At 42.8% G+C, this 27981-nt stretch overlaps 1 protein-coding gene across 6 annotated transcripts in view; it reads left to right on the top strand.

The window, feature by feature from the left end:
- The window catches only part of LOC121953429 (AT-rich interactive domain-containing protein 1B-like), a 246244-nt gene that overhangs the window by 183697 nt on the left and 34566 nt on the right, over positions 1 to 27981 (top strand). For 5 of the 6 annotated variants that reach the window (XM_042500529.1, XM_042500525.1, XM_042500526.1 and 2 more), the window contains 4 exons: positions 11561 to 11647; positions 14680 to 14859; positions 26231 to 26552; positions 27572 to 27733. In XM_042500529.1, coding sequence (XP_042356463.1) covers positions 11561 to 11647; positions 14680 to 14859; positions 26231 to 26552; positions 27572 to 27733 — 751 coding nt within the window. The remainder of the gene's footprint in view (positions 1 to 11560; positions 11648 to 14679; positions 14860 to 26230; positions 26553 to 27571; positions 27734 to 27981) is intronic. The other variant, XM_042500527.1, reaches the window with a different exon arrangement.

Genomic DNA, 27981 nt, shown 5'->3' with positions numbered 1-27981 from the left:
CAGCGATTTTGCTCTTTTGCTCTGTTCTCCTCACATGTAGAGCTTTGTCTCTGTCTGCTTGTTTATCTTGCTTTATATTTAATGAAGTAGGTACAATCAACCTTCACTCCTGGGACAAAGTAGTCACGGGTATCTATAGGCTTCAATTCTGTTTGGCTGCAATCAGCAGTGATGGAAATAAATAGATTAAAAATTTTTTAGGGTGGATGCTTGTTTGTGCCGAGTTTGAGAGAGAGACTTCATAGGTAAGAGATATAAAAAACGCAAACATTCTAACATTTTCACAGACCTCCATGCTGCTTTCTACTGTTTATAAATCTTTTTTCTGGCCTGTCTGTGACATTGAATGTGACACCAGAAAAAAAACAAACAGAAGGGCACACTCAGCAAGGGGAAGGCAGTCCGTCATCTATTTTAATACGTTTTCCTGGTTTTAAAAAAAAGTGTATACACGCGCATATTTGGGAGTAAGAGTATTAGTCTGAATTTTTGAAGTATTAAAGTGCCGGGGTATGCGTTTGAGTATTTGCATGTGTCTATCTGCATTTGTTTTGCAAAATTTTGCACAAAGTCGACCATGTTTTATTATGCAAAAAATGGATTAGAGGTAAAGTGGTATTAAGAAATGACTGTAAGAAAAAGACTGTCATCCCAAGCTTTGAAGAGCTAGTAATTTCGTACGTGCCCGTGTTTGTGTGTTAGCCTGTCACCGGTCAGCCTCACTCAGTGGAGTGATGCAACATGTCATACGGCTGAGCACTCACGGGACACACGTTACCCTTGACAGCGGTCAGAGCAGAGCAATTTCATCATGTCATCCTTTCACCTGGCTGTCAAACACACACACAATCAAACACACATACCAAAAAAATAACACAGGAGGCATACACATACATACATAACAGCACATGAGCACACATATGTATGAACAGTTTATTTCATGATTTCATGTGGCATATATATGGTCAGGTCGCACTTATAAATCACTTATGTATGCTCGCTTGTGCAGATGAGTGACAGTGTGTGTGTGTGTATGTGTGTGTGTGTGTGTGTGTGTGTATGTGTGCTAGAAAGAGCCAGACAGAGTGAGAGAGAGGGGGAGACTGACAGATTGCCAGCCTATCATACACCCATACACTTGCACAAATCTATCTTGTCGGAGCTCCACGGCACGCCTGTGATTCCCTCGTCTCCTCACTTCTCCTCTTCTTTCTCCCCTCTCTCTCTCTCTCTCTCGCTTTCTCTTTCTCTTTCTTTCTCTCTCTCTCTCTCTCTCTCCGTCTCTCCATGAAGCAAATCCAATACACTGTAACATTATCCGGGCCTCGCCTTGCTATTTGGATTCTCTCCCGGAGCCAAAAAGGCACACACAGGGCCAAATTGATTTTCCTGTTGCGCTAGATTTGTGACAGTCGAGCAGAAATCACATTGCTCAACCGCCAACCTCCCCCTCCTCTTCCTCCACCTCATATACACACATACACGCAACAGACTCTCTCTCTCTCACACACACACACACACACACACGCACACACACACCTCCTTCCTCCCAGTGTCTCTGAAGCAATTCAGAGCGTCCTCCGAATATTTTTCTCCTTCCATGAGACATCGGGGACGAGGCGAGCAGACATTCGTCTTTCATCCAGATGGATGTGAGGCTGAATGGGACCGCCGTTGTCGGGGCTTCCATCACTGTCTGTGAAGCTAAGTCATCCAGTCAAAGTGCAGAACACAAGTTCAGCATTCAGTCCCCAAGTTAGTGTCAGTTGCTGCAGCCACAGAATCCATCAAATATGCTGATTTGTGTTTTTGGCTCTCCAAAACTCTGCATTTCGTGAATATTTCTAGAAATTTATAACAAAGTGTGGTTTTCAGTGTCTGCACAGGCTGATGCGACAAGTTGCCACCAGGTCACCTGTCAGTATGGCGTAATTTCCTGTCAACCTTTGTATGGTTGTAACTTCTCCCCGAAAAACAAGTAGAAGCTGTATCAATTACCAGACTGTAGCTGATGCATACGAAATGAAACACAAACAGAGCACAGAGAAACTCTGTTGTCATCAGCTCGGATCACTTTTGCTGGGAGGATGGAGATGCACATGTCTGCTGCTGCTGCGAGGTGAAATCCCACAACAAATCTGAGTGTCAACAAAATATACTGCTAGAAAATATGCTGCTCCTCTCTAAACTAAAAGTCGTGGAAGTACTCTGGCAGACTCCATAATCGCCTATAGATTTTCAGCTGGGTTGAGATCTTGTAACTATGTAGCCATTCATTGACTTTGCATCCCCTTTCTAGAAGCATTTGTTTTTCCACTTATTCATCCAGGCTCTTCTTTTTATTTGTCATAAAGTATACATTAGATTATTGTACAGAAAAACTTTGAAAAACATCTGAACTTCTGCCCAGTTAGCATGAGCTAACACAGCAGCAGCGGCCAACACAGAGCCATTAAAGGCTCCAACAAAAACCTCACACTGACACAGAAACAACTCTACTGTGACGTTAAACCCATTATAATTGATAGGTAACATTAGCTGTGTGTTGCCAAGCTGTGTGTGTGTGTGTGTGCGTGCGTGCGTGCGTGCGTGCGTGTGTGTGCGTGTGCGTGCGCAGCCACGCAAACTCTCATTGACTGTCCCCGGCGCAGAGCTCACATTCCTGCAGCAGAAACTACAATCCCTTAAGTATGCAATGTTTTAAACTCCAGCACGGTATGTTTGACAGAATTGGCCATTCAGCATGCTGGGATGTCACCAAAACCTTGAAAAGTAAGGCTATACCACATGCCACTTCATTCACCTTATGGGTATCAAATGAAGTGCTACTGTTAGTATCTGTAATACTTAAAGAGTATTGGTATTGGTGCTGGTATCATTATTTTTTAAATGTTACTCAGCCTAAATCAAAACTCATCTCCCCAATCAAGCTTTATAGTGTTCGAATAATTGACCCTTTTAACCATAAAGAAAATAAGAAGCAACCTGTCACTAGAAAGGCTGTAACACCGACAAGATCAACTGGGACTGTCTACATTTATGCCCATTTTCGGGTCTGGTCCATCTTTGGTGTTATTTTCATTACTCTGGTGTGTGTGTGTTTAAACATTTCTTACTGTGTGCTTTGAGGGCCAAACTGCACAACGTTTCCACATTGTGCAGCTACTAATTGACACAGAGCACATCCACACTTCTCCATGGTCCAGCTCGCTCTGACTGCTGCAGAAAATCACAAATACTCATCTCTCCCTCTTCAATTTTTCCTCTCGTCTTCCTCTCTCTCCACCAAGGTCCAGTTAACAGAGCCTGCCCACCCTTCCTCCCTCCCCTCTCCCCGTCTCTCCTCTCCGCCTCTTTCCTCACCCCTCCAAGTTTTTATTTTCTTGTAAAGAGGTGATTGGAGCTTGCGGGCGAGCGCTCGGGAGAGTTTAATCTGTGTATCTGCGCTCGCTTCAAGTGCTTCCAGGGCCTAGAAAAGGACAGAGAGGTCAGGGCGAGTGGAGGAGGGAGAGGGAAAGGAGGGAGAGATAGAGGGTGGGAGACTGAGAGGGTGAGAAGGCCAGGCCTGTCCAGTTTGTTAGCTTAAGGGTCCTTCCCAATGAATCTCTTCAATGGATCTCCTCCAACCCGTTTACATCGGCTCTTGTCCTTTACATCGTCCCCCAGCCTTGCCCGTGGTTTGCATTTAGTTTCTCATTTCAGAAGATATATATTTCTGTCTTTAATTATGCTAATGAGAACCACAGATAGAGAAAACAAGTTTCCAGTGGTGCTATTTTTTTCCCCCACACAGAGATCAAAGGTCAAACACAGACGCCTGGAAGGAACCGGAGTGACCTCAGATCAGGATTTCATGCATAAAAGTGGCCATTTTTTAAAAAATAATATCAGTAAATGACTTCAGCCGACGAGAAAGAAAACAAATTTACAATCTGCAAAATATCGGACCAAAAAAGACGCTGCAGGGATGTTCAGCCAAAACTTATATTTTTCCTTCGATAGTGGTGGAAGATATTACAAGAAAGCAGTGGAAGAGGTTTATGGGGGTAGACTTTTTATGCAAGTGTGTTTTGCAGTGTGAAGTGTGTGGAGCCGGCGAGTTTTCTAGTCACACCACTCCCTAAGAGGCTGCGTGGTGGGAACACTGCCTCTGGCTGTCCCTGTCCCTCTCTTTTTCTCTCATTATTTTTATCGTGCTCGCTTTTCTCTTATGTTCCCTCTTGTGTCTCACGTTCCCTCGTCCCCACCCTTTCCTCCCCATCTCTGTTTGTCTCCGCTGCTTTCTTAGCTCAGAGCGTCGCTGTGGTACAGGCCTCCCACCGAGGAACAAGGCTGAATTTTCCATCCCTCTCATTTCTCCACATCTCTCCTCCAGCTCTCTTTCTCCACTTCTGTCCTCCTTTTTTTCCCTCCTCCTTCTTCATCCCCATCCGCACATCAACCCTCCTACCCCACAACTCTTTCCCCCCACTCCCACACGCCTCCGTCTCTCCTCCTCCTCCTGATGGCTCCTAGTGTTCGGAGTGAAACAGCAAAACGCCCTCCCCGCAGACATTATATTCACAAAGCACACCGTCCGCCAAAACAAGAAAAAAAAAAAAAAAAGAAGAATATGGTGCCGGCTTGCTGCGTTAGCCATTTAGAGAAATCCCATTCTAACTCCGTCTGACTGGAAAACCCTAACCGGAGCACAGTGTGCAATTATTTTCCCTCCCCAACACCTATTTTCTTGCTTTCTTTCACTCCATCGCTCTCTCTCCCCCGCATCCCGCTCGCTGTTTTTTAGCTTAAGCTTGCAGTTTTGCTTTACTTACAGTTGCTACTCAGCATTGGAAGTAATGAGGATCTTGGGAGAGCACTTGTTTTGCGAGCCACCGCAGGCCTGCGCTCGTCCCCTACAGGGAGAGTTAACTGGCATTAGCCCCCGGCTTGGAGAGGCATTGACTCGCACCCATTGAGATCTAAACCACCATTATTGGAGCCCGCTGTTTATCTGCCTCTTTCCCTAAAGACACGGCAAGTAGGGGATATTACCTTGGTGTGTGTGTGTGTGTGTTGTGTGGTGCAGGTGTGTGTGCATTTACAGCCTAAGGGTTGTATTAAGAGATGGTGCTGAAGCAGCCCTTTCTCTGTACTCTACACCGGTCTATTAGTGCTCACCACCGTTACCTCACTTTAGCAAAAATGGACCCTGCTGCTCCAGGGGGTCTGTATTTTTGAGAAACAGTTGGTGTGTGTTTGTGTGTGTGTGTGTGTAGGCAAACAGAAGGATTGCATCTTAGTGTGCATACATCTGCACATGCACTCTCACAAGCATGTACACACATGTCTGCTAATGCACACCTGAACCGTCCTTTCATCAGCAATTAATAAAAGCCTTTTCATTGACTCTCTGGTTGACTTTTCATCACTCATACACACAAACGCAGTCACTCCTATGCTGAATATTACTGGGGCCCTGAAACAAAACAGAAATATGGCCACAAGTGCTCTCCCTCTGCTTTGAACTTCCCCGGCATTTGCGTTTGAAACCCTGATGAAAAAAAAGCTTCAAAGACCACACTCCCTCTCTTCAAAGGAGACTCAGGGTTGCCTCGACAGTCCTTGCGGAAGAGAAATTTAAAAATGTGTATTGGGTTTTTAGCGAGGAGCATTATCTCCAAAAATGCAATGAACTCCCATTACTTTTGGCCCTGCTGCCTTGTATCATGAGCAAAAAGTAGAAAATGGATCTGCTTGCTAAGTGCCGTTTTGACAAAGAGGAAATTATAGTTGTTTGACTTTTTCAGTGCAATTCCAAAAGAGCACTTTTGGTTCCTGATATCTTCCTGTTTGCTCTTGGTTTTTATGCAGATCCCAGTCATTCTAAAACTCCGTCAGTAGGTTGAAAATGTCAGATCTGTTAGTATTTTTAGCCTAGTGGTCTCTGACAGGTCAGTGATATGAAATATTTGCACAGATGCACTCTCATAAATGAGTGTTGTTTGAAGACACTGTAAAATCTGATAAGTTGATTTTACTTAAAATAATCTTGGAAACCGATTGCCTTGAAAGGGGAAAGTAAGTTTACTTTATATAAAAGTGTTAAGTTTACTTAGCATTTAGCTGTATTTACTTAATTTTGTGAAGTTGTTGCAACTTAAAGATGACAAGTGAAATTGCTTCGTTCTTTCTAAGTGTTAGCAACTTCTGTAAAACAAGTTAGTCTGACTTAATTTGATCCAGACAAAGAGGATTTTGCTAATGATGAAGTTGGGAGATCTGCGAGTTCTGCTTTCTTAACATGTTTAGTAATATACAAATATGATTGACTAGTATTCAAGCAGCAGACATACAGACATATAGCACAGTAATCTTCATTACTGAAGTCTCTAAAACCTTGAAAAATTGATTTAATTAAACTTGTTCATTTTCTGTTACAACACCACCATATATTATATACATATATATATATACATATATATATATATATATATATATATATATATATATATATTTTAAGTAAATTCAACAATTAGATATAAAGTTAACATACATCCAGATTAAAAGCTATGTTTACTTTGGTAAATACTTTTGGTTTCTGAGATTTTTTTTTTTTTTTTTTTTCAAATTAAAATTATCTTGTCAAATTTTACATTGGAACTGCAACCAAAAATCACAGATTATGAATTTGGAAAGTATAGTTTGATCACAATTAATTTAAAATAAAAGCACCTTAACTCTCAACTGTTGTTCCTATTAAAACTGAATAGGTGCGAATGTGAGAGACAGGGATTTTTCTTGTGTGTGTGTGTGTATATTTGTGTATGTTTGTATGTGTGTGCTCAGCTGGGTGCTTGCGGAGGTGTAAATTGGCAGTGGTAATGACAGTGGATAAAGATGCAGGCTAAGGGACAGCAAGATATTGCCGTGCCACTGACTGCCACATGTGCTAATTGTGTTATAGAACACCTGTGGGAACAGTGGCACCATAAGGAACACACACAGAGATCTAAACACTGAAACAAAGCACATGTAGACATGCAGTTGTGCATGCACATGTAGTTTCATTTTGCTGCTCTATAGTTAACTGCATCACATAACATTTGGGTCTGGTAGGAGCTAGCTAGCTAGCTAGTTGTCTCTAAAAAAATTAACGAGATTGTTCATGAGTGTCAACCTATCAAAAGCAAACTTAACCTAAACTGACATCCCTGATTTAAATGCAGTCCATGTTACACTTAAAAGCACTCAAACATACATAAAATCGGCCTATCCAAACACTGAATCCAGTCTAAAAACACAAAATCATATGTGCAATGGAAAAAAGCCTCAGAAATGTAGAACACAAAGTACACATTTACATATAGTACAAAGTTACAGCCACACAGTGCTTACAAATGAACCAAGACAAATATTAAACACCACTCATGCACACCAGTCAGAAGAAGATGACCTGGACGGTGAAAGCATTTCCTTTCCATTTATTTGTTTTACATTTTCATTCATAGCTAGAAAAGCTGGTCTTTTTTTTCTTTGGACAGGGAAAGATATACAGTCAGCTCCTGTTGACATTTAGCTCTCCTCCCTCTCTCTCTCAGCAGCACGAGGAGAAGAACTGCACGTCAAAGATTCAGCGTATGAATTATTAATGGTACGGATTAAACGTGCCAGGACTCACTGTGGAGACTGTTTGTTTTATTTGGACGTAATTATTTAATGGCACCTTGTTAAAAATGATAGTGAGGAGAGGATAGGAGAGCAGAGAGGAAGGCACGGGAGGAAAGGAAGAAGAGAAAATGTGTGGAGAAGCTTTGTTTGGACAGTAATTGGTAGTGAAATAATTACAAAGTGCTCCGAGCTTCACTCGCTCATTGCAGAGACAGAGGGAAGGAGGGGTGAGGCCTTGTCAGACTCAACTATACTTTCACTCCTCTCTCATCTGTTTTTCAATTTCCTCTTTCTCAACAAGGATCTCTGTTTCTTGTCATTCTTATTTTTCCCTTTGGCCCCCCCCCCCCCTCTCTCACACACACACATGCACAAACGCACACTCATAAATCTAAATCTCTGCATTAATCTCATCTCTGGTGACAATTTACATGGGTATATGGAGAGAGTAGTGGAGCATGGAGGGCACTATCCCCTATTTGTACCTCTATAGTGGCACACACATGCACACACACACACAAACAGTACAAGCTGCTGCCACCACCACTCTGCCCTCCAAACAAACAGAGTCTGACAGCGTACCCGGTGCCTGGCATGCATCCCTGAACACGCACAAACACACACACATACACACACAAAGGCAAGCCTGTATCGCAGGGTCGACTTCCGTAGTTTAAGGGTTCACTAAACTCCTGCTAGCATACTTCATCCTTACTACCCATCCAACCGTCTAAACTTGTGCCACAGTTAAATCTGTCCCTCTGCCAACAAGTGGCCATGACCCTCTAGAAGAGGCTTTAGGCTCCTCCAGTCAGACACATAAACATACTACATAAACACTACAATGGAGTGGTAATAAACACACCCACGTACCAGGGGTGGAAAATACATTTAATAGGGTACTACATAGGTATAATTTTTGGCACTTGGTACTGAGTGTTTCCATTGTTACCAACTACTTTATACTTGGTGCACTACATATCAGGAGGAATATTGTACTTTTTAATCCACTGTTTTTTCTAGTCTTCAGTTTCAGTTACGTTCACATAAAAACATATTGGTTTATAAGACATGATGCAATGCATAAATAAACTGAAAATGAAACTTATCTGTGCTCTCTTCAAAACCAGACTGACAAAAACAGTAATTTGACTTTGCTGAACCACAAGCTGCTGATCTACTGCTGCCTTTATCGGTAGTTTGTTTGTGTTGCTGTCTGACATTATTAGATCCAAACTAACTATTTAAAACACCAAAGTCACACAATAACACTAACTAACTAACTGATCAAGGCAGTGGTAGACCATCAGCTCCCGTGTTTAGCGAGGTAAAATTTCTGTTTTTGTCAGTGGATTCTGGCTTTAGATATGTTTCACTTTTAGTTCATTTCTCCATTAGAAATTCTGTCTGGAAAGTGCTGAGCATACGACTGAACCAATGAGACTTGTTAAACATGCATCCTCTTTTACTTAAAATCATCAAGAATTTTCTCTCTTTTTGGATTCTTTGTTCACTGTGGAGGCATCTGAGAAAAAAACAGTTTTCTCCACGAATTCAACATAATATAAAGTGGGTAAGTGATATACAAACAGTCATTTGTAGGGGGGTGAAGTGTTCCTTTAAGTAAAGGAATTCTTCTTTTACCATGTAGCTACACACAGAAGCACGTAGCTGGTGTTTCCAGTGTTATCTCAGGGTTTCTTCAACATTTGCACTCTGACGTTTCCCCTTCCCTCCACCACATGGTGACAGACTAATCGAATATTCCCTCTTTGAAGCAGCACCGTTGGATCTATTCAAGTGTGAGGCAGGGGGTCTGTGTGTTTGTGTGTGTAGGTGTCTGTGTGTGTGTGTTTGTGTGTGCACATGTGCGTGCGCTAATATTTTAGCATATATCCTATGTGCCTTTGTGTTCTCTCGTGTTTCCTTGTGTGTTTGAGTGTGTTTATTTACACTTGTTTGTCCAATTACTTTTACATCTTTGTGTGTATGCGTGCGTGTGTATGTGTGTGCATGTAGGCGGCCGGGTGTATGGAAATGTTGTTTATGCAGTTTTATGCAAAGCAATTATGTTGACTTAATTGGGTTTGTTTATGTGGAGAGTGTGCCACCTCCAGTCATGTATTACTGCTACCGTGGACAGACACATCACACAAACACACACTTATGCAGAGACGCTTCTCGAAACAGCACACTTTTCACTGCATGATTGAATAATGTGAAGTGTTTCTTTCATAATAAGGACTTTATATTCACCATGAGTTTTAAGGACACCGCAGCAGAAACATTTTGTTAATACATCACTCCAACAGCACTTCATAATGTCGCATCCAGAGTAGGTGATTACTTTTGCACATAGTCCCATTTCCTCAAGAGGTCAAATCATATACTGTAATATGTTATGACAATCATTATTGAGCATGTACAGTTAACTTCAATATTTCTTTTTGTCGGGACTTTTCATCCACAGTAAAGCACAGGTTGAAACACAAACCGCTTTCTCCCACATCTTTCCCTCTCCTCATTGTCTCAGGTCTGAATTCAAAGATAAAAGGTTAATTTGCCATCTCTCTCCTTCCTCTGGGCCAAATCAATCCACCACAGTCTCTGTCTGCCATTGTCCTAATCAGACCCTCAACTCACTATTGGATTTCAATGGAACAGGCGCAGCCCAAAGACCTGCACAACCATCCAATCAATGATCCTCAAATGGCTCTGGTTCTCTATAGGGGATCTCTCTGGTTTTAGTGCTTACACAAGGAAGTGGCACAGGGTCCAATGACTTGATATGTCCTCTGGAAGTGCATTTGTCGTTTAGGTAATAGTGAATCACAAACAACTTCATGTATAATGATTGTGCTGAGCTCTCACTGGCGTCAAACCCTCTAACCTTATCACTTAAAGCTCAAGAAACACGTCCAGGGCAGCCTTAGTCAAAATAAAACCTTCAGCTTAATACTGACTTCTCTTTGTTTTTGTTTTGGTAGTCAAATGACGGAAAACTTTTTGAACCAAATGACTTGTGTGCTATTAAAAGAAATGCAGAAAGTAAAACAAAGGGGTCCTTCAATGCTTTATTGTTAGAAAAGTTCCCCCATTTTTCTTCAATTTTCAAGCAGACGAGAAGCAAATATAAATCAATTTTCTGTTGACCTCGCTTTCATGCAAAGAAGAGAATTCATTCAATGCAAAACATTTTCTTTTAACGTGACAGCTTTTGTTACAAGATATTGAACCTTTGTTCCTTTGAAATGTGTCATGTCTGCAGCAAGTGTCTGAATTAGGTATGTCCCGATCGGGGCAGATCAAGGCATTTTTTTGACTGATCTGGATTGCAGATATTTAGCTTAAAGAGCCCTATCCAATCCTTTGTTTTATGTCAGCTGTCACACAAGTGTTTTACTTTCATGCTAAGCAACACGGAGCGCAACCTTCGTCAACACTCCTCCACTCAGCTGTTTCTATCTCCATTTGGTTAAGATCAGAATCAGAATCAGAAGATGTGTGTGTAAGAGCAGCACCCGCCACAAAACACCACATACCATTAACAAAAACGCAGCATGAGACTGTTTATACACATTAGTTGCCAAAGTTATGAGCACTCATTTTGTCAGCTCAGTGTGAGAGTCTTGCACTCTGCCTTTAACTATAGCGCATAGTGTTTCTCCACCCTGCTCCAAGGAGAGAGGGAGAAAGGAGAGCAGTGCAGAGCTTAAACAACCTGATTATTGATTTGAATAACTTTAAAGAGGTCCAATTAAAGTGTGCAGCTGTATTATCTAGAAAAGTATTGGGACTCGGTATGGCAGATACTCAATATTAAATGACTCGGATCAGGATTGGGGGCAAAAAAACATGATCGGGACAGCGCTAGTCTGAATCTCTGTCCTGACTTCGTGTTGTTCGGCAGGTTCCACGATGGCCCCACAGAGCTCTGGGAACGGACCAGAAGGAGCCCACCCACCAATCACCCGCTCACCTATGGCTCAGGAGAAAGGTATGTGTATATGAGTGCTATCCACTGGCCAGCTCTTGGTGTTTGGCCCCGTCTGGTCGGGTAACTGTAAAGGTTTTAAATCTACAAGGAATACACGGAGGTCAGTGTGCGTGGAGTGGGATGCTGTGTGTGTACGTGCAATTTAGTGGCAAGCACATGTCGTTAAAAGACCCACACTGTAAACTCTGTATGTGTGCAGCATAAATAGTTTCTATAAGAAATCCAGATAGTGGCTCACACTCACATTAAAGAAGCTGTGAAGTTAAAGTTATCCAAAATGGCAACAGTTTGTTTTGTTATACATCTACACCAACGAGGGGGGTATGAGGAAGAGTAGAGATCATAAGAATGAAAAACAGACATGGTACGGTTGCAAAGCTCAATGGCTGTAATGAAATGTTTTCCAAGGGAACAGAGGGACTTGGAGCAAACAATGTTAGCACAAAGATGTAAACAAAGACTATGGCTAGTTTGGCTCAGTACAGGACTTTGTTCTTCTTTCCTCTGCTGCTCCAAAATGAGTTCTTTCAGCAAGCATACCCCCCATTTTTTCGCCTTTCATATTTCTCTGCATTTTTGATGGGGCCAGCGTGTGTTAAAAACTAACTTTTAAAACACACACTGGATTAAATGATAGTTGTTGCAGTTTTGGCTTAGCAGGTTCTTGCACACAAACACACACACTGCATCAGGCTTCATTATTTTCCAACATAGGTCGTGGGAAAATCATGGTTTGTTAAATATGTGACAGCAAACATTCAGTAAACATATCCTTAGTTCAAGTCAGAGTGTGTGTTATTTTGACAGAACCACTTCAGTTTTGTCCACAACTTGTTGCCAAAGGCTTGTAACATGAATGTTAACCCACAAGCCACATGCGCCTGCCAAAACGGGAAATTGTTTTCCAGCAATTATGGCCACTTCTCGAGTATTACTAAAAACAGCAGAATTGCTCATTAAAAAAAAAAAAAAATCAGCATCCACACAGCTTTGCAAAAAAACCCGAAAGACTGGGACGTAACCTTAATGGAATGACTGTTATGCTCTCCCTCTGTCACCAACGGAAGGGCAGTTAACATCAGAGAGAGACAGAGGGAGTGGACGGATGAAGACACAGAGAGAGAGAAAGAGAGAGAGAGGCTCTGTAAAAGGTTATTTCCCAACATGATGAAATCAAGCCGGAGATTTAATGCTGCTCTCTAATGCCTGTAAACCTCGAGCCCTCCCCAGCCCCAGTCCAGAAAAACACAGCGCCGTTTAACAGGGCTGCTTGTTGTTTTCCCTGTTTTTGCCAGCTAGGATTAACCCCCCCCCCTCCCTCCATAACACACACGCCCCACTTTGCTCAAGTGCCTGCCTCCCTAAGAGCCTCTCTCCACTCTTCATTTCCATAAATCCGCTGAATGTCCCTTTTTCCCCCCCAACTGTCTCTCTCTCGCGTGCTTCGCTGGCTGCCTGTTGTTGTTGTCCGGCTGAGAGCTTCATTCGCTTTGCCAGAAAGAGAGAAAGGTTTATGTGTGTGTGTGTGTGTGTGTGTGTGTGTGTTTATGTGTGTGTGGAGAGGGAACGAAGCAGAGAGAGAGAGAAATCCTTGAATGTGTTATTTGCTTTTAGCACTGTCTGCACAATGTTCCTCTCCCCATCCATTTTCCAGGCAATTTAAAGTGCGATATTACACACTGTAATTTTTTTCTCCTCCTCTCCAGAATCCCCTTACCCTAATGGAAGCAAAACATTACAATAATGTCCTCGCTCCTTAAACCCAGCACTCGCAGCCTAAGCACTTTCAGGCCCCAATCGCTCTTTCCCTCCGTTGCTCTGTCTTTCCCTCCCACACACACTTTCTCTCTCTCTCTCTCTCTCTCTCTCTCTCTCAGTCTTGGCCTCCGTCTCACAGAGACACACAGAGCGTTTATTGCTCTCTTTCTCCGTTATCTCCCCCCACACACTCAGAAACACAAATATGTACACACACGTATGTGCACACACGCATATAGTGAATACACACTTAGCATTTTTTAAACTTTTATCTCCCTCCTCTCTCCTCACATTTCCTCTTGCTCTCTTAGCAGAAACAAGGAATTATACAAGTGTCAACTTGCACTTTCCAACTCCGCCGTTTCCCCAAAACCCCAAACTCACTAAAGAGTCGGTCTGTGCACGCTCATTCAACAAAGCGGATAGCTATCAAAGTTTACAGTCGAGCAGACCCAATCCATTTACACCTAATCTGCAATACTGAATCCCTCTCTAACACACACTCACACACACACGCCCACACACACACTCATCTTTTTCCCCTCAATGGCTGTCCAGCGACCTTTTCTCATTCGTGGTGGATTGGGAGACCTTTCTGTGGGTTTTTTAAAACGAGCGCGGCCGCTTGAAAGAGCGAAGCCCAGGCGAGGATCGCTCCAAATGTCAATTTGAATGGTGCAGGCGAGTTTGGGCCGGAGAGGCTTTGACACATCTATTGACAGAACGGCTTAGAATAACATAGTAGCCATGGTCAAATCGGCGGCTTATTCTGTGGAGAGTGGAGCACTTTTTTTTTTTTTTTTTACTCGCACATCCCTGCACACAGACACACATGGACCCAGCTTTTGCAGGTATACATATATCTTCAAGGCCAGGTACACTTGACCCGCACCTTTGCACCAATATAGTTCCTGTGTGTGTGTTTATTTGTGGTCAGGGTTTCTCTTACATGTCAGGCTGTCCTTTATGTGTGTTTTTTCTAATACCTGCTCCATGTTGCGATACTCACTGATGTGTATCCAGGAGTAACAGGAGCCAGTGCCAAAGTGAAAGATTAGGGCTTTCAACAAAACGAAGGGTCTCTTTACTCGAGGTAATTGGATGGATATCCCAGTTTGTCGAGCTCGAGAATGATCACACCAAACTCTCGCTCCGTCCCTCGGTCAATGTTTGATTTCACTGAGCAGGTATAGTTTTGAAGGACTCTTTGGGTTTTGAGTATTTTTATAAGCAAAGCGCTGACATTGCTTTTTATGCCTGTTCATGTGTTCCAGGGTTCATGTCCAACATGCAGAGGAACCAGGCCAGCTCTCAGTTTGCTTCTCCTCAGTCTGGACCTCCTATGTCTCCCCACCCCTCACCTGGAGGCCCACTGTATCCTGGGATGGGTCCCTACTCCCAGAGTGGCCCTTCAGGCCCTTATGGATCTCAAGGATCACAGTATGGACACCAAGGTAGGAGCCTGTTTAAATGAATATCCATTTTAACAAACTTACATTAGCAGATATAAAAAACTTTTTTTCATTGGCACGAATATGCTTTAAGGAATAAAAGTTTCTGGAGGATTGGCACATTGATTATCCATAAACTGAAGCTCATGCTAAAGGCCGGGGCACAATCAAAAATGGCAAAGCAAAACTCTCCAAGGCTAGGAGACATATTAGCAAGCCAAGAACATACAAGAGTTCGTCAGCTCCTCAAGCTTCTGTCTGTTTTCTCAATGTGACATTTACAGCTAACTGCTCGCTTAGCAATCTTGCTGGTCGCTAACAGGATAATAACGCTGTTTATTCCAAAGACATAGGTACCATCGACGCCTGTCTCATGACTTTCCTCTGTCTTGCAATGCTCACCTCCATTTTGGGCATCACAGTATTGACCTTGTGAATGTTGAAGAATCAGCAAGACTGAACTCTTCATTAAAGCGTTAGCCAAAGTTACATTTGTATATTCAAAAATCGTAGCTCGGTCAGTGTGTTTTGGCCTTTCGTCCACACAAAAACTGCTATAAGGTCACTGAAAACAGACCTTTTTCTAAAACTCCGTCTAGAGTGAAGATCAACAGAAACTCTGTTTTCATTGTTGACTCGTCAACAGGGAAAAACAGAGTTTCAGGCTTCTGACGTCTGAGTGTATGAGCCATTATCTCCTTTGTGAGGCGTCACAAATAAGGTAACATTTCATGCAATGGAGGACAAGACCGAAATAGCGCTGTTTCTGACTTTGCTAAGACTTTTTATGTTTATCCATATATGTACAGTTATTCTGAGGAACAGAGGCGTCACAATGTGCTATGCTAACTGCTCCAGTTAGTATGCCAGTAATAGCTTTGTTCAGGTGTCTGATTGACATCTTCTTCTATGTGGCTTTTGGGTTGCATCACCACCTTTTTTGGGGGGGAAGCCCTTGAGAGCTTTAATGTTGTGTGGACAGATACATTTTTTATAATAATGCTTGTTGTTTTTTTTTTAAATGAAGAAGGAGGGAAAAACCCTGTTTTCAAAAATCCTTGTGTACACGTGGGCTAAGAATTCATACTGATTTACTTCACACTGTGAGCAAATTCCAATGGTCCACATTGTGTTTACTGAGGCCAATAACCTGATGATGATGCAGAGGCTAGTCAAGGAGTCTCAGTTTGTAATTTGACCAAAAAGTGAGTCCACTCCACATTCTTTAAAGCAGGAGTGGAGCTCTTAGTGCTCTAATAAGAAACAAGTTGTTAGAGCCAGGCGCATTGTAGCAACATAAATCAGCTCCTGTCAGTGTTTGTCTGAAACAGAAGATGTAACTTCAAGTCACCACTTTAGGAAAGATTATTCAAAGCCAAAAGAGATAGAATTTAATTTTATGCAAGCTATGACTCCTTTCAAATTTAACAATGAATTATTAATTGCAAAAAAACTCTAACAGGCCCCATGTTGACATACTATTGACTTTTACCTGACATCCGTTTTGTGGAACAGCTTCTGCTTTCTGACTTGTCTTATTGGATGAATACTGCGCGTATCATTCATTCAAAGGGGTTATTAAGAAATCTGGCCTCAGATGGGAAAGCCACATTTGTCTTTTTTTTAATGACAGTTGCCCCCCATTTCACAGTCACATTGGGCCTTGACATCACTGTCACTGGTTTCAAAGAGTGTGCTAGTGAGGGATACAAAAGACTCATTTTGAAAGACATATCCATCCGGTGTTTCTGTCTCTTACTCTATCCATCTCTTTCTACAACACACACACACACACACACACAGATACAGTGTTCTCTCATCCTGTGTGGTGGGTCTCACTGTGGGCATTAAAAGCCAGCTTCCTGAGGGTGTGACTCTCAGAATATTCATGAAACACTTGAACTTTGGACACACCTCTTGGCCCTCCTCATGATAAGATTATGAGGTTGCTCCAGACTGACAAAGCAGACTGACACATCGTGAGGTTCATCCACTGAATGTTGATGTTCAGTCCTGTCATCAGGCACAGTGTTTTAAAGGAGCTCTTTGCGATATTCAGAGCATATCTATGATTCAGAGATTGAATCTGTCAACATAGAGTACCAGTGCTGGTAGAGCTAACAGTGTTAATCCAGGGAAAAGTGGAAAAGTGGGGAAGCTCTATGTTTTTACAACATTGTTGTCCTGATTTTGGCACTAACTGACGTTTGATCAGCTAGCCATTGGGATAGACACTAGAGGCTGACATCTTTTCGGGAATCCTGTGGGTCACATGAAAATCAGTTTCACTATTCAGCATGTGACTGGGCCAGACCAGGAGAAAAAAAGTCAATGGGAGCAGGTGGGACAGGAATGATATAACAAGCTAGCAATATTAATTGAGTCAGCAGCTATTTTTTCATTTCCAAAAACCATTGGGATATTTTGCGTGAGCACACATGTCAATTTCAATTTTATTTATAAAGCCCATTATAATAAATCACAATTTGCTTCAGAGGGCTTTACAGCTTACAACATCTCTCTGTCCTTAGACCCTTACAGCGACTAAAGAAAAACTCCCCCAAAAACCCCATAACTGTGAAATTTTTAAAAAGAAATAATCTCAAGAGCTTAAAATTACATTTCGTTAGATTTAAATGTATGAGGCAAATGAGCAGATTTAAAACCAGGTTTTAAGCCGAGCTAAATTCACTGTCAATTCAAAAGAGTTGTTGTAACTGTTGTTAACTAATTTGAAGATGATTAGGTTAACGTCCTCAAGATGATCAATGTGGGAGCAACATTTCTGTCTGTTCCTGAATATTCACTGTGATATATTCTGAGAAATACTCCTGGGTTCAGTTCACTACAGTAGGCCTGTTTGATGAGACATTTGGTAAACCAGTTACATCAACCATCAATCCAAGCTATTTCTGATACTCAAGAGAGAAAAAAAAGGAAAATAAACAAAATCACAGATTCACAGAAATTTGGGAAAAAAAACTTTGGATGGCTCTCTGTAATTAAGCATTCTCCGCTCGCTTGTTTTCTCCAACGTACGACTCCTGGCCATCCAACAAACGCTGACATCTGCTGTTGTATTTCGTTTTCTGCCTTTGGCGACACACCAGACGAAACATTATGGTATTTTTTTGGTAAATGTGTGTTTTAATGTGTCACCTTGATAAATGCGCCCATCCGTGCGTGTGCTTTCCCAAAATTGCGTCCTCTCCCTCGCATTTGTTAATGTTGATTAATAGCCCTAATGCATTTGGTATTTGGTCCCCCTTCTCCACCCACTCTTATCTCTTAATGTGACTTTGGCTGGGCTGACAGCCCAGTAAGCAGACAGAAAAAGAGAAATAAAGTAAGCAGAGAGCGACAGCGAGGCGGACTAGCCTGGAAGAGGCTCTGGAGGCAGATGAGCGTGAAATCTCGCTCGGATGACAGGAGAGATGTTCCCATCAGAAAGGGAACGAACAGCTCAGGCCCGCTGTCTGCTCATCACACACACATACAGAATATATATTGATGTATACCCTCATTCAAATTTAATACACTTGCAACTGACCTGCATCTGTCTTGCATTGCTACTCAAGGATATTTTCAGACAGCATTGCGGCAAGTACCTAAAAAGTGGTGCTTCTTGAGGGGCTACAATTGTATGTTTGCGCAGTAGTTTCAAGAACAAAACAAACAAAAATAGTAGGTGGTAAAACATCTCTTTTTCTTCCCGCTCAATCTGTATTTCCCAGTTTATTTGGTAGAACCAACTAAAACTGATGCTTTCTAATGCAAAAGCCCTGCAATAAGTCCCTACTTTTGCATAATGTTCAGTTTTTGTTTAAATTGTCGAGAGGTGTTGATTCAGCTTGCATTGTGGAGCGTGTGGTCAGTGGTGCTATTGTGTTGTTTTGCACTATACTGAGACGTGTTTCTAGTCTTTTGTCACTACCATTATTTTGTTAAGACTATTTGATGGGTCAAGACAACATTTTGCTGGAAGACATTACACTTGTGGCAAAAGCGTAGACAATATAAATAATAGACATGGCCACTGTGACATTTGGCATTTTGTCCGTCATTTGTTTTTTTTTTTATTTTTTTGGAGCCATTATTGACTATATTTGAATAAGATGTTGGAGCTGTGATGGAGAGAGTGATGGCAGAGATCGTGCTATAGGGCTGCAATGAAGTCCCCAGTTGCAGCTTCATTCTGCTCCAGTGTGTATTTATTTATTGCATTCCGGCTTTGGAAAAAGAAAAGAGGTGCGACAGACGTTGAAGTGTCATTCAACAGTCACGGCCTCGAGTGTGACATTAAATATAAGGGTCAGCAGCTCTTTCCAAAAAACAACAATGGCACGTGTCATGATGTCATGACATGTCTTTGAATTAGCTGCTAACTGTTAAAAAGCCATTTTTAAATCTTCTGTGGTGGGTCACATGCATAAAACGCTGCCAAAACGCACGCTAGTCCCACCCCTGGTCATGTCTGTGTGGCTTTATGTTTTACACAGACCTCATTTTGGGCTGTTACTACCTATTTTTCAACCTCATAGGTTGCTGCTTGGGCAAAAGTAGAGCCAGGTTACATTTTTGTTTCCAGACCACCCAGCGTTTCTTGCAGGAGCCCTCTGCACAGCCACCTCCACTGTGCCAATGCAATGATCTCACTGAGACGAATGAGAAGGCTTTTAAGGCCTTTAAGAATTGCCTCTTTAAATTGGTAAATGGACAATTTTCCTCATATTTCCATCCTTTTGAGGATATGACATACGGACATCTGTGATACAATTATGAGTTACGAATATAAAAACATCACTTGTAACACCTTCAGTGCTCAAGCGCATTCACACTGGGACATTGCCAGAGTCCCGGCTCTTCAAGGGTCCATCAGGGGCCTGTTTGGGGTGAACAGGGCAGACAGCTGCTGGTCATTGTTCTTAATGACAGCTCCATCTGCTTCCTTTCCCTCTCCCTTGTGCACTAACAAATTAGCTCGCCATTAGCCAACACAGAAACGCACTCCAAGTTTCTGAACTCTGCTCTGCTGTTTTTCTTGGCCTGTCTGCCTAAGCTGGGAGAGCCCAACTCTTAAATTGTGTGTGTGTGTGGGGTATGTCACAAAAAATTTCCGGCAAGCATGCTTGCCACACACACACACACACGCAGACACACACACCAGCACTTACAGTTATTAGCTCGCAAGAGAACATAAAAACTGTCTGGTGTTGTGTAAAGGAGGGCTGCAGCACTGCTCTTTTATCAGGGGCAAACGACTGTAGTACAGCTTGTGTAACCGACTACATAAGCTCCACTGACAAACAGTTATGGTGACACATGAGACTGCAGGAGGATGTGGCCGTTATACAAACAATACTGAAATATTCAGCACTTATTTACAGAGATTTCTGATTAGATAAATCTGCTTTTAGACTGTTACCAAAGGTTTCCTTCCACTTTGATGCACAGTTGAACCCTGCCAAAGCTTTACTCCCTTGTTGTTTTGTCGCACTCTAAATGAGAGCTCCTACAGTGCGTTGACTGCCCAGTATTTCCCCCCAAAAAATATTTATGCTGCTTTATGTTCATGACTGTCCTTTAAAAGCCCTCTTCATGCAAAGTTAAACTGATCTGGTACTGTGTGTTGATATCAGGCTCTCCTCAGGACTCAAATAACTCCAACAGCTGTTTCCAAGACATGCACTTGGACATGGTACAGAGCCAGCGTGTTGAGAACAGTGGACACACAGACAGACGGGGGAGGAGGATATCAGGCTATTACAGGAAAGAGATTTGGAGTCTGTCTCTCTCCCACCCATCGCATAGCCCCCCCCCCTTCCTCCTCAAGGGGTTAAGCACTCGCTGGTAATGACCATGCTTCAGACAGCACTTTTAAGCCTTGGTGCCTTGCTGGAGCGGCGGTGTAATTCAGCCAAAAAAGCCAACGCCTGGGGGAGGGAGTGGAGTTTTTCGGAGGAAATTGACAGTGTATGGAGCTGGGCAGCCCCAAGGCGCACCCCAGCCCTGCTTAGGCTCAGACGCCCTGCCGGGGAAGGTGCTGAGGTGGCTGGGAGAAAATTTTGGAGCCTCGGGCAAGAGGAGACATTGCAAAAAAAAAAATTATCCATCCCAGCATGTCATACATGCATACTGCAGTCTAATAATGAGTCTTATAAATATATTAAGCAAGAAAAACCATAATTGATAACTGTGAACTCATCTGTGTAATATCAAGACGTTTAAACAGTTAAAACAGTGACAATTAGGTATTTGCAGAAGAATGAATGACACTTAACCTTTTGAAACGCATATACCCACAAACGTGTGTGTGTCTGTGTGTGTGTGAGAAATGTTTTCTTTTTCTGTAAATTTTAAATATATATAAAGGATATTTTATATCCCATGTTTGTGATAATAATAGTGAGTAAAATTAACTTGAAAATTAGCTGTGAGCAGATATCTACTTTTTCTTTTTTTTTAATCTACTTTTCTTTTCTGTAAGTTGCTGCTGGACATTTCTTGCCAAGTTGCTCATTGCCTTTCTCCAGTGTTTAAAAAAAAGGTTCTTGAACACAGCACAACAAAACTGATGTTGATCCAGGTTCTAAAAAAAATTAAAGATTATCGGGGGGGGGGGGTGTATTATAGCACCCATCACACTGAGCTTTACGGAACTCCTGAGTAAGATGGAAGGAAATAAGCACCAGGACGTCTAATTCTTGTCCACGCGCTACATTTCCTTCTTGCCCACCTCCCCAACTGAAACTTCCAACCACTATGACACCCACATACAAAAAAGCAAGAGAAAAATGCTGTTACTCATTTCTTTTATTTGTGTTCATCCACACGTGGACATGGACAGGCTGCCCTGCTCCTGTCCTTGGCAGCTCAAGCATGCAGCCATGTAATCTGCGTTCCACTCCTTATTGATGGAGTTCACAGATCCGGAGGGCGCGTTGCTGCACCATCATACCTTACCCCACCGTAGCCGGGAGAATGACTGCCTCGGCTGTTAGCATTGGCCGGTCCAGTCTGCTGAGGAAGCAGTAGACAGTAATCTGCTCGGTCACACTCCAGCTCTCCCGCAGGACTGCAGGGATTAAACCCGGCGCAGGATATAGCGTCCGCCGAATGCGTGACCATGCCAGGAATTTCCATGTAATTGTGAACGAAGCACCATGAGCTCTCCTTCTCCTTCTCCTCCCCTCCATGGCGCTATAAATACCACCAAGACTCCCCAAAGGCACCAGAAGCAGGCAGGAAACCAAGACTGAGCCACAAGGACACGAGGAGGGACAAATAAGAAATGACATCCTCCTTGTCCTCTTTTTCCTCTTGTCCCTCCCTTGATTGGTTTTCAGAGCGGCATGAGTAGCATGCAAAGTAGGTGAGGTAGATGACACACTTTTGTGTGTGTATGTTAATTCTGACGTACATAATATAAGCTAACACTGCACATTTCTCTCTCCTTTTTTAAGTTGGAGTTTGTACTAAAACAAGCCACCAACTCAAAACTCATACCACCTTAAACGAACAAGGAAAGGCACATTTTTCTTCACTTCCTATCTTAAGTCAGTTGAAAGATTACTTACTTAACATAGGACAAAACTGATCTCAAAGGTCCAGTGTTTAGGATTTAGTGGCATCTAGCAGTGAAGTTTAAGAATTGAAACTTCTCCCATGTGCCAAGCATGTAGCAGAACTATGGTGGCTGATATAAAAACACCAAAAAATGAATCGACCTATCTAGAGCCACTGTTTATTTTGTTTGTGTGTTTGTTTCTTCTGGGCTACTGTAGAACAACATGGCAGAAACATGGGAGAGGACCTGCTCTACATGTAGGTATAAACAGCTTATTCTAAGGTGAGGAAAAACACAAGAATGCTTATTTTTAGGTGATTATAAACTAATAAAAACTAAGTCATATTCAATTTCTGCCAATAGATGCCCCTAAATTCTACACACTGGACCTTTAACTATTCTGACTTGCCCTGCAGGAATTTGCAGTTATTTTTATCTATTTCTATACAAAAAGAATATGTTGATATTGAAATATAACATGGCCATGTTGCCAAAGACACACAATGCAGTCTTAAGATTTTTTTTCACAGTGTGTGTGGAAAGGAAGTGTCACTCCCACGACTTCCATATTGGCTTTTACAGCTAAAGTTATATCTCCCCAGATCTGGACGCACTAATAGGTTAGCAGCAACTAATTAAGCAATACAGCACGAGAGGGTGTGCTTTACCATCACAACAGTGACGTTGCAGGACCAAGATGCTTCTTAATGATATTCATTGAAGAAAGTTAATTTTAAAAAAGTTAATTTAAATCCAAATCAAGCATTTTGTATCAATGTAGTAGCTGACTGTTTGTTTGTTTTTTATTCAGCTCTAGCCATTAAAAATGCAGAGTTATGTCTTTTTTTATGAGGAGGGTGAGCTGTCAGGCTGATATTTAAAGATACAAAAAAAATCATGGTTCTTTTATTGGTATTTAAAGTCATATAAAATATATTTTAAAAAAATGTAAATTTGACAAAAATCATGAGTGAAAGACAAAATAAATTACATTTAAAAACCACAGTAAATAATTTAAAAAAAAAGAGTACCAGAACAAAATCTAAAATTAAATTAGATAAAAAGTAAAAGAAAAAAGTTAACTATTATAATTTGGGGTCAGTATTACAGTACTGCAGTATAGGTTGCCATTTAGCATAACATTTCTGAACTCATCCTCATGCAGAATAGTGAACTTTCTCCAAAGTCAGATGGTGTATGAGGTGTTTAATCCGTAGTTTAAAGGTTGGAGGAAACTGTCATGCTGATTTGAGCATATTCTAAATGTCTAGTTGATTAATCAAATTGCCTCATCTTTTCAACTAAGTTCTATAAATATAACACAATATGGAGTCATGTTAATTTAGGGTACATTTTGTGTATATTATATATAATTGTAATGTAGACATGATACATATATTCCATGCTATTTTTATTTTGTCTTTTTCCTCCACAACAATCCTTCCTCATCTGATGTAAACTGCAATGGTACCTCCAAAGCCTTAGAAAGCATGAATGACTCTTATGAAAACACCTGAATTTCAGGGTTGAGCTCTCAGTCATTTTAAAAAGTGGGTTAGTACGCTATCTGTCCTTGAAGAAGCACTCTGGCGCAGCACCAATCTTTTAGGAAGTGAATCATTCTTGTCAGGACGGAGCAAGACTCTCATAGGAAAGCTTAGCATTAACCCAGTCCCACAGCCACTCTGTCTTTCCTTTGTCAGCCGAGGCAAACATAGCCCACAACTAGAACATTTTGAATGGTAGTACATCAAGACCGATAAGTTCTCTCGATGCAGCATGTCGACTTAATCACTTTATTTTTTTTCTTCAGTTAGATTTGGCTTAACATCTCTCCGCCTGAGTAAAGTTGAATACAGTCTCATGGAAACTTCCAGACACTCACTCCCACCTTTGGGGCTTTTGGCCCGTCCACCAAAATGGGAAAAAAAAAAAATGCAGATTGTCCAAATGGGACTGTGTGATATAAACAACTCCCCGGGAGGTGTGCTGGAGCCTCAGTCTGTCACAAGGGCCAAAAACCACAAAGTGTCCGCCCAGGCTATTGAGAATGTATGGCAGGCAGCCATGACATGGGGCTCAACAGCTGTCCAAAGAGGGCTGAGAGAGGTCGCTGACTGCGGCCTTGTTCATCTGCAGCAAAGCGTCCGCCCGAGCCGAGAGGAAGGAAACTGAAGGGCACTGTTCCCGGGATTCGCCACAGAATTGCAGGCAGTCGCTTATGAGTGGAAGAAACATGGAAATGTGTCGTTCGCTGGTTGCAAGGTCTCAGTAGCATTATATATGCATTCACACAGACGAGCAGATGGACACACACACACTCATGTACGGTGCACCATACGTATCCTCCTGTGTTCGTTAGCAGACATCCTTTCTTCCTGAACGCTTCCCTATTATAGCCCCAAAACCCTTGACAGGTGTCAGCCGTACTCAGCTCACCGACTCACCAAAGCCTCCCCAGAAATAATCCGCTTCTTCTTTTCCCATCTCCCACAGTAGATTTCATCACAATTTCTGGACAAATTCAACCGAAGCTGCTGACTTTTATGGGAAAGACTTTTATTTTGATTCAATATAAATCCTATCTCGGGGCTCGGATGGGGGGTGAAGGAGTTTTTCCCCCCCTACCTTCTGTCTGACTGTCTTCCTCTCTTTCCGCCCCCACCCCTCTGCTGTTTCCTCCCGCTCTCTCCCTCTGTTGGACTCGCAGGCTTATGTCATGTGGAAAGTGTCTTCACTGAAGCAGCTCGAGGACACTGAGAAGCCATTTCCATTTTCGGAGACGTTTTTTTTTTCCCCCCATGTGGAATATTGTCATTCAACTTTCCCTCGTTTGAGCGTGCGGAAAAGCCTGCAGGTTTTAAAGGGACTTGATCCCCTTTTCCAGACATATTCTCAGAGGATTAAGCAGTGAGGCCCAACTAAAGCACCCTTAATCAAATCAAAATAAATAGCCCCCTTCACAATGGAGGATGCCACATTTTCCTTTCTATCTTGCAGGGGATTTGTCCCAGGGAGGGAATATCACAGTGGAAAAGGCCCAGTGCCCGCAGAGGGAATACAATGTGCTGTGCTCCATGTGTGGGAGTGCACTGCACTTACATGTGCAGTAGGTGTGTTTCAGTGTGCCTAAATGTATGTATGTACATGTTGTCTTTGACAGCATGGTGATTCGCTTTCATCTCTTATTGCAGCTGGTGTTGGAGCCGAGCTGGGCTTTTAGAGCCAAAATGGAGGGGTTTAAGTGTGCCTTAGGAAAGCTTCTGGCATCGCGGCCATGTGGCACTCCAGGGCAGCAAGAAAGCATTTACTGCAGATTAGAGCTCCTCTCAAGTGTTTCACAAAGTCAGCCTTAAGCCTGACAATTGTTCCCCGGGCCATCCAGCAACCTGCAGCCGTGAAAAATGTCACCACACCCCGTACAGTTTTTCCAGCCTGGACTGGAGGTTAAAGCGGTTATGAATCAGAATTTAGTTTTGCACTCTACAATACATCTGTCACAAGATTATTCTCCTGATGGATGAAATTGTTGTATGTGTCGATGCTGTAGGTATAAGGGTATCAGCTGACAAGCACTTGATAAACTCCATTTCTCTCAAATGAAGTGATTCATAGCACCCATCTGCGACTGCAGCGTTTCACAGCAGCCATTTTGTGTCGCTCTTATAAGCAATCTATCAAATGCAGGTGGGAAGTTAAATGTTTTTAAGTGACAACCAGCCACGTTTTACCTTTTGAGTGACATTGTCAGTGTAATACCTACATTTTCAATCACTTTACGCTCATTCACGTGTCATCTCCTTCCAGGTAACTATCATCGGCCTTCTAACTACGGTGGCCCCGCCAGTACCAGCTACAGCGGCCCCGGCCCCGGCATGACCAACAGTCTGGGAATGAACGCCAGCAGCCCCATGCACGGCCAGGGGCCCGGCCAGCCCATACCTGTGGGACGCAGCCACGGCCCAGGCACCCAGAACAGGGTGTACCCGCCTATGGCTCCCAGCTCCCCCAGCATGCCCCAGCCAGCTGGACCCGGGATGGGCCCTCCATCTTTAGGTAGCTCTAATCGCAAGGCCCAGGAAGCAGCAGCAGCTGCTATGCCGGGATCTGCCAACTCAACACACAACAGGTGAGAGCACAGCAAGGACTCCCCTACTCTCCGTGCATGTAATTCATTACAGCTGCATCTGTGCCATATATGTCCTTAAAGTGATCTCGACAAAAGAAAGAATTGCGTGGAAATTATATTACAGCGCCATTCAAACAGAAATGGGCCAAACTCCTTTGTGGGACTGAGCCTATTTTATGTCACCTGGAAACAGTGGTATGCTAAAATTAGGGGCCAGCGAGCATCTCAATCTTACATCACTCTCTCTGCAGGGTCATCTGTGGGGAGGTGTGCTGAAAAGCAGCACGGAGAGTTTCTGTGGCACAGAGTTTGTGAGAGTCTTTTTCAGACATGAAGGCAAGAGTCATTCTCAGGGGTTCCACGCTTCTATGAGCCATTTGCAGAGCTATCCCTATTTTCACACATCTCATAAAGTGCCTGACATTTTGATAGCTGGCACTATACAGCAAGTGCCATTTGTTGCAGAAAAGAGAGATGTTGGCCTGTGAGCAGACAGCATGGGTTGAATACTGCACTGTCAAAACATAAAAGAAGAAAAAGCAAACCACAGGTTTAACTGTGAAAACACCAGAGACAGAGGTGACACCGAGCACCTTATCACAAATACAAAGCACTTTGATGCTATAATGGTATATGAGTTAAGGGATATTATTTTTCCATCAGGGTAGGAGCTTGGAATATATGAGTGTTTGTAGCGTTGGAGACCACGACTGTTGTGGGACTGTGTGGGCAGTAAACTTTTGCTGAACCCTGCCGGGGGAACTTGTGGAAACATGACCGTCTTCTGAGAGAAAGGGTGGATTTCAGCGCGTCCTCCAATCGGCACGGGTTTTTGCCTAACAATGCATCATGGGAGCAGTCTCACCAGCATTCTGTAGGCTGAAGTGGCAGATTAACATTTGTCAATGTTCATTCCCGTTTGTGATGATGCATGAGTCAGACTGCAGGCTGTGAGCTAGTGATGATATTTCAGATGAAGTTTCTCTCTTTATCGGGGGTCTGTCGACGCCGATCTGCAGGCGGCCTCCGTATGCAAGGTCCCCAGCCCAGATGCAGCTACCCCAACCCACCTCCACCCACTGGCCCGCACACCACCCGAACTCTACCCGTCCACCACCTTCACCTCCACTCAGACCTCACCATCTACCCATCCTGCCACCATCACATTCACAGCACCATAGGTAGGTTCCACCACCCTCATCACGTGTGTGTGTGTGTGTGTGTGTGTGTGTGTGTGTGTGTGTGTGTGTGTGTGTGTGTGTGTGTGTGTGCGCGTATCCTTTAAATATGCACCAATCAGCCACAAAATTAAAACCACTAACAGGTGAAGTAAACAAAATGGATCATCTCATTAAGGTTCAATGTTTTGCTGGGAAACCTGGGGTCCTGGCCTTTATGAGCATGCCAGTTGACACCACCCACCCAAACA

The sequence above is a fragment of the Plectropomus leopardus genome, chromosome 14 (assembly GCF_008729295.1).
Source record: "Plectropomus leopardus isolate mb chromosome 14, YSFRI_Pleo_2.0, whole genome shotgun sequence".
NCBI classification, from domain to species: Eukaryota; Metazoa; Chordata; class Actinopteri; order Perciformes; family Serranidae; genus Plectropomus; species Plectropomus leopardus.
This window is presented reverse-complemented; position numbering and strand designations above follow the sequence as displayed.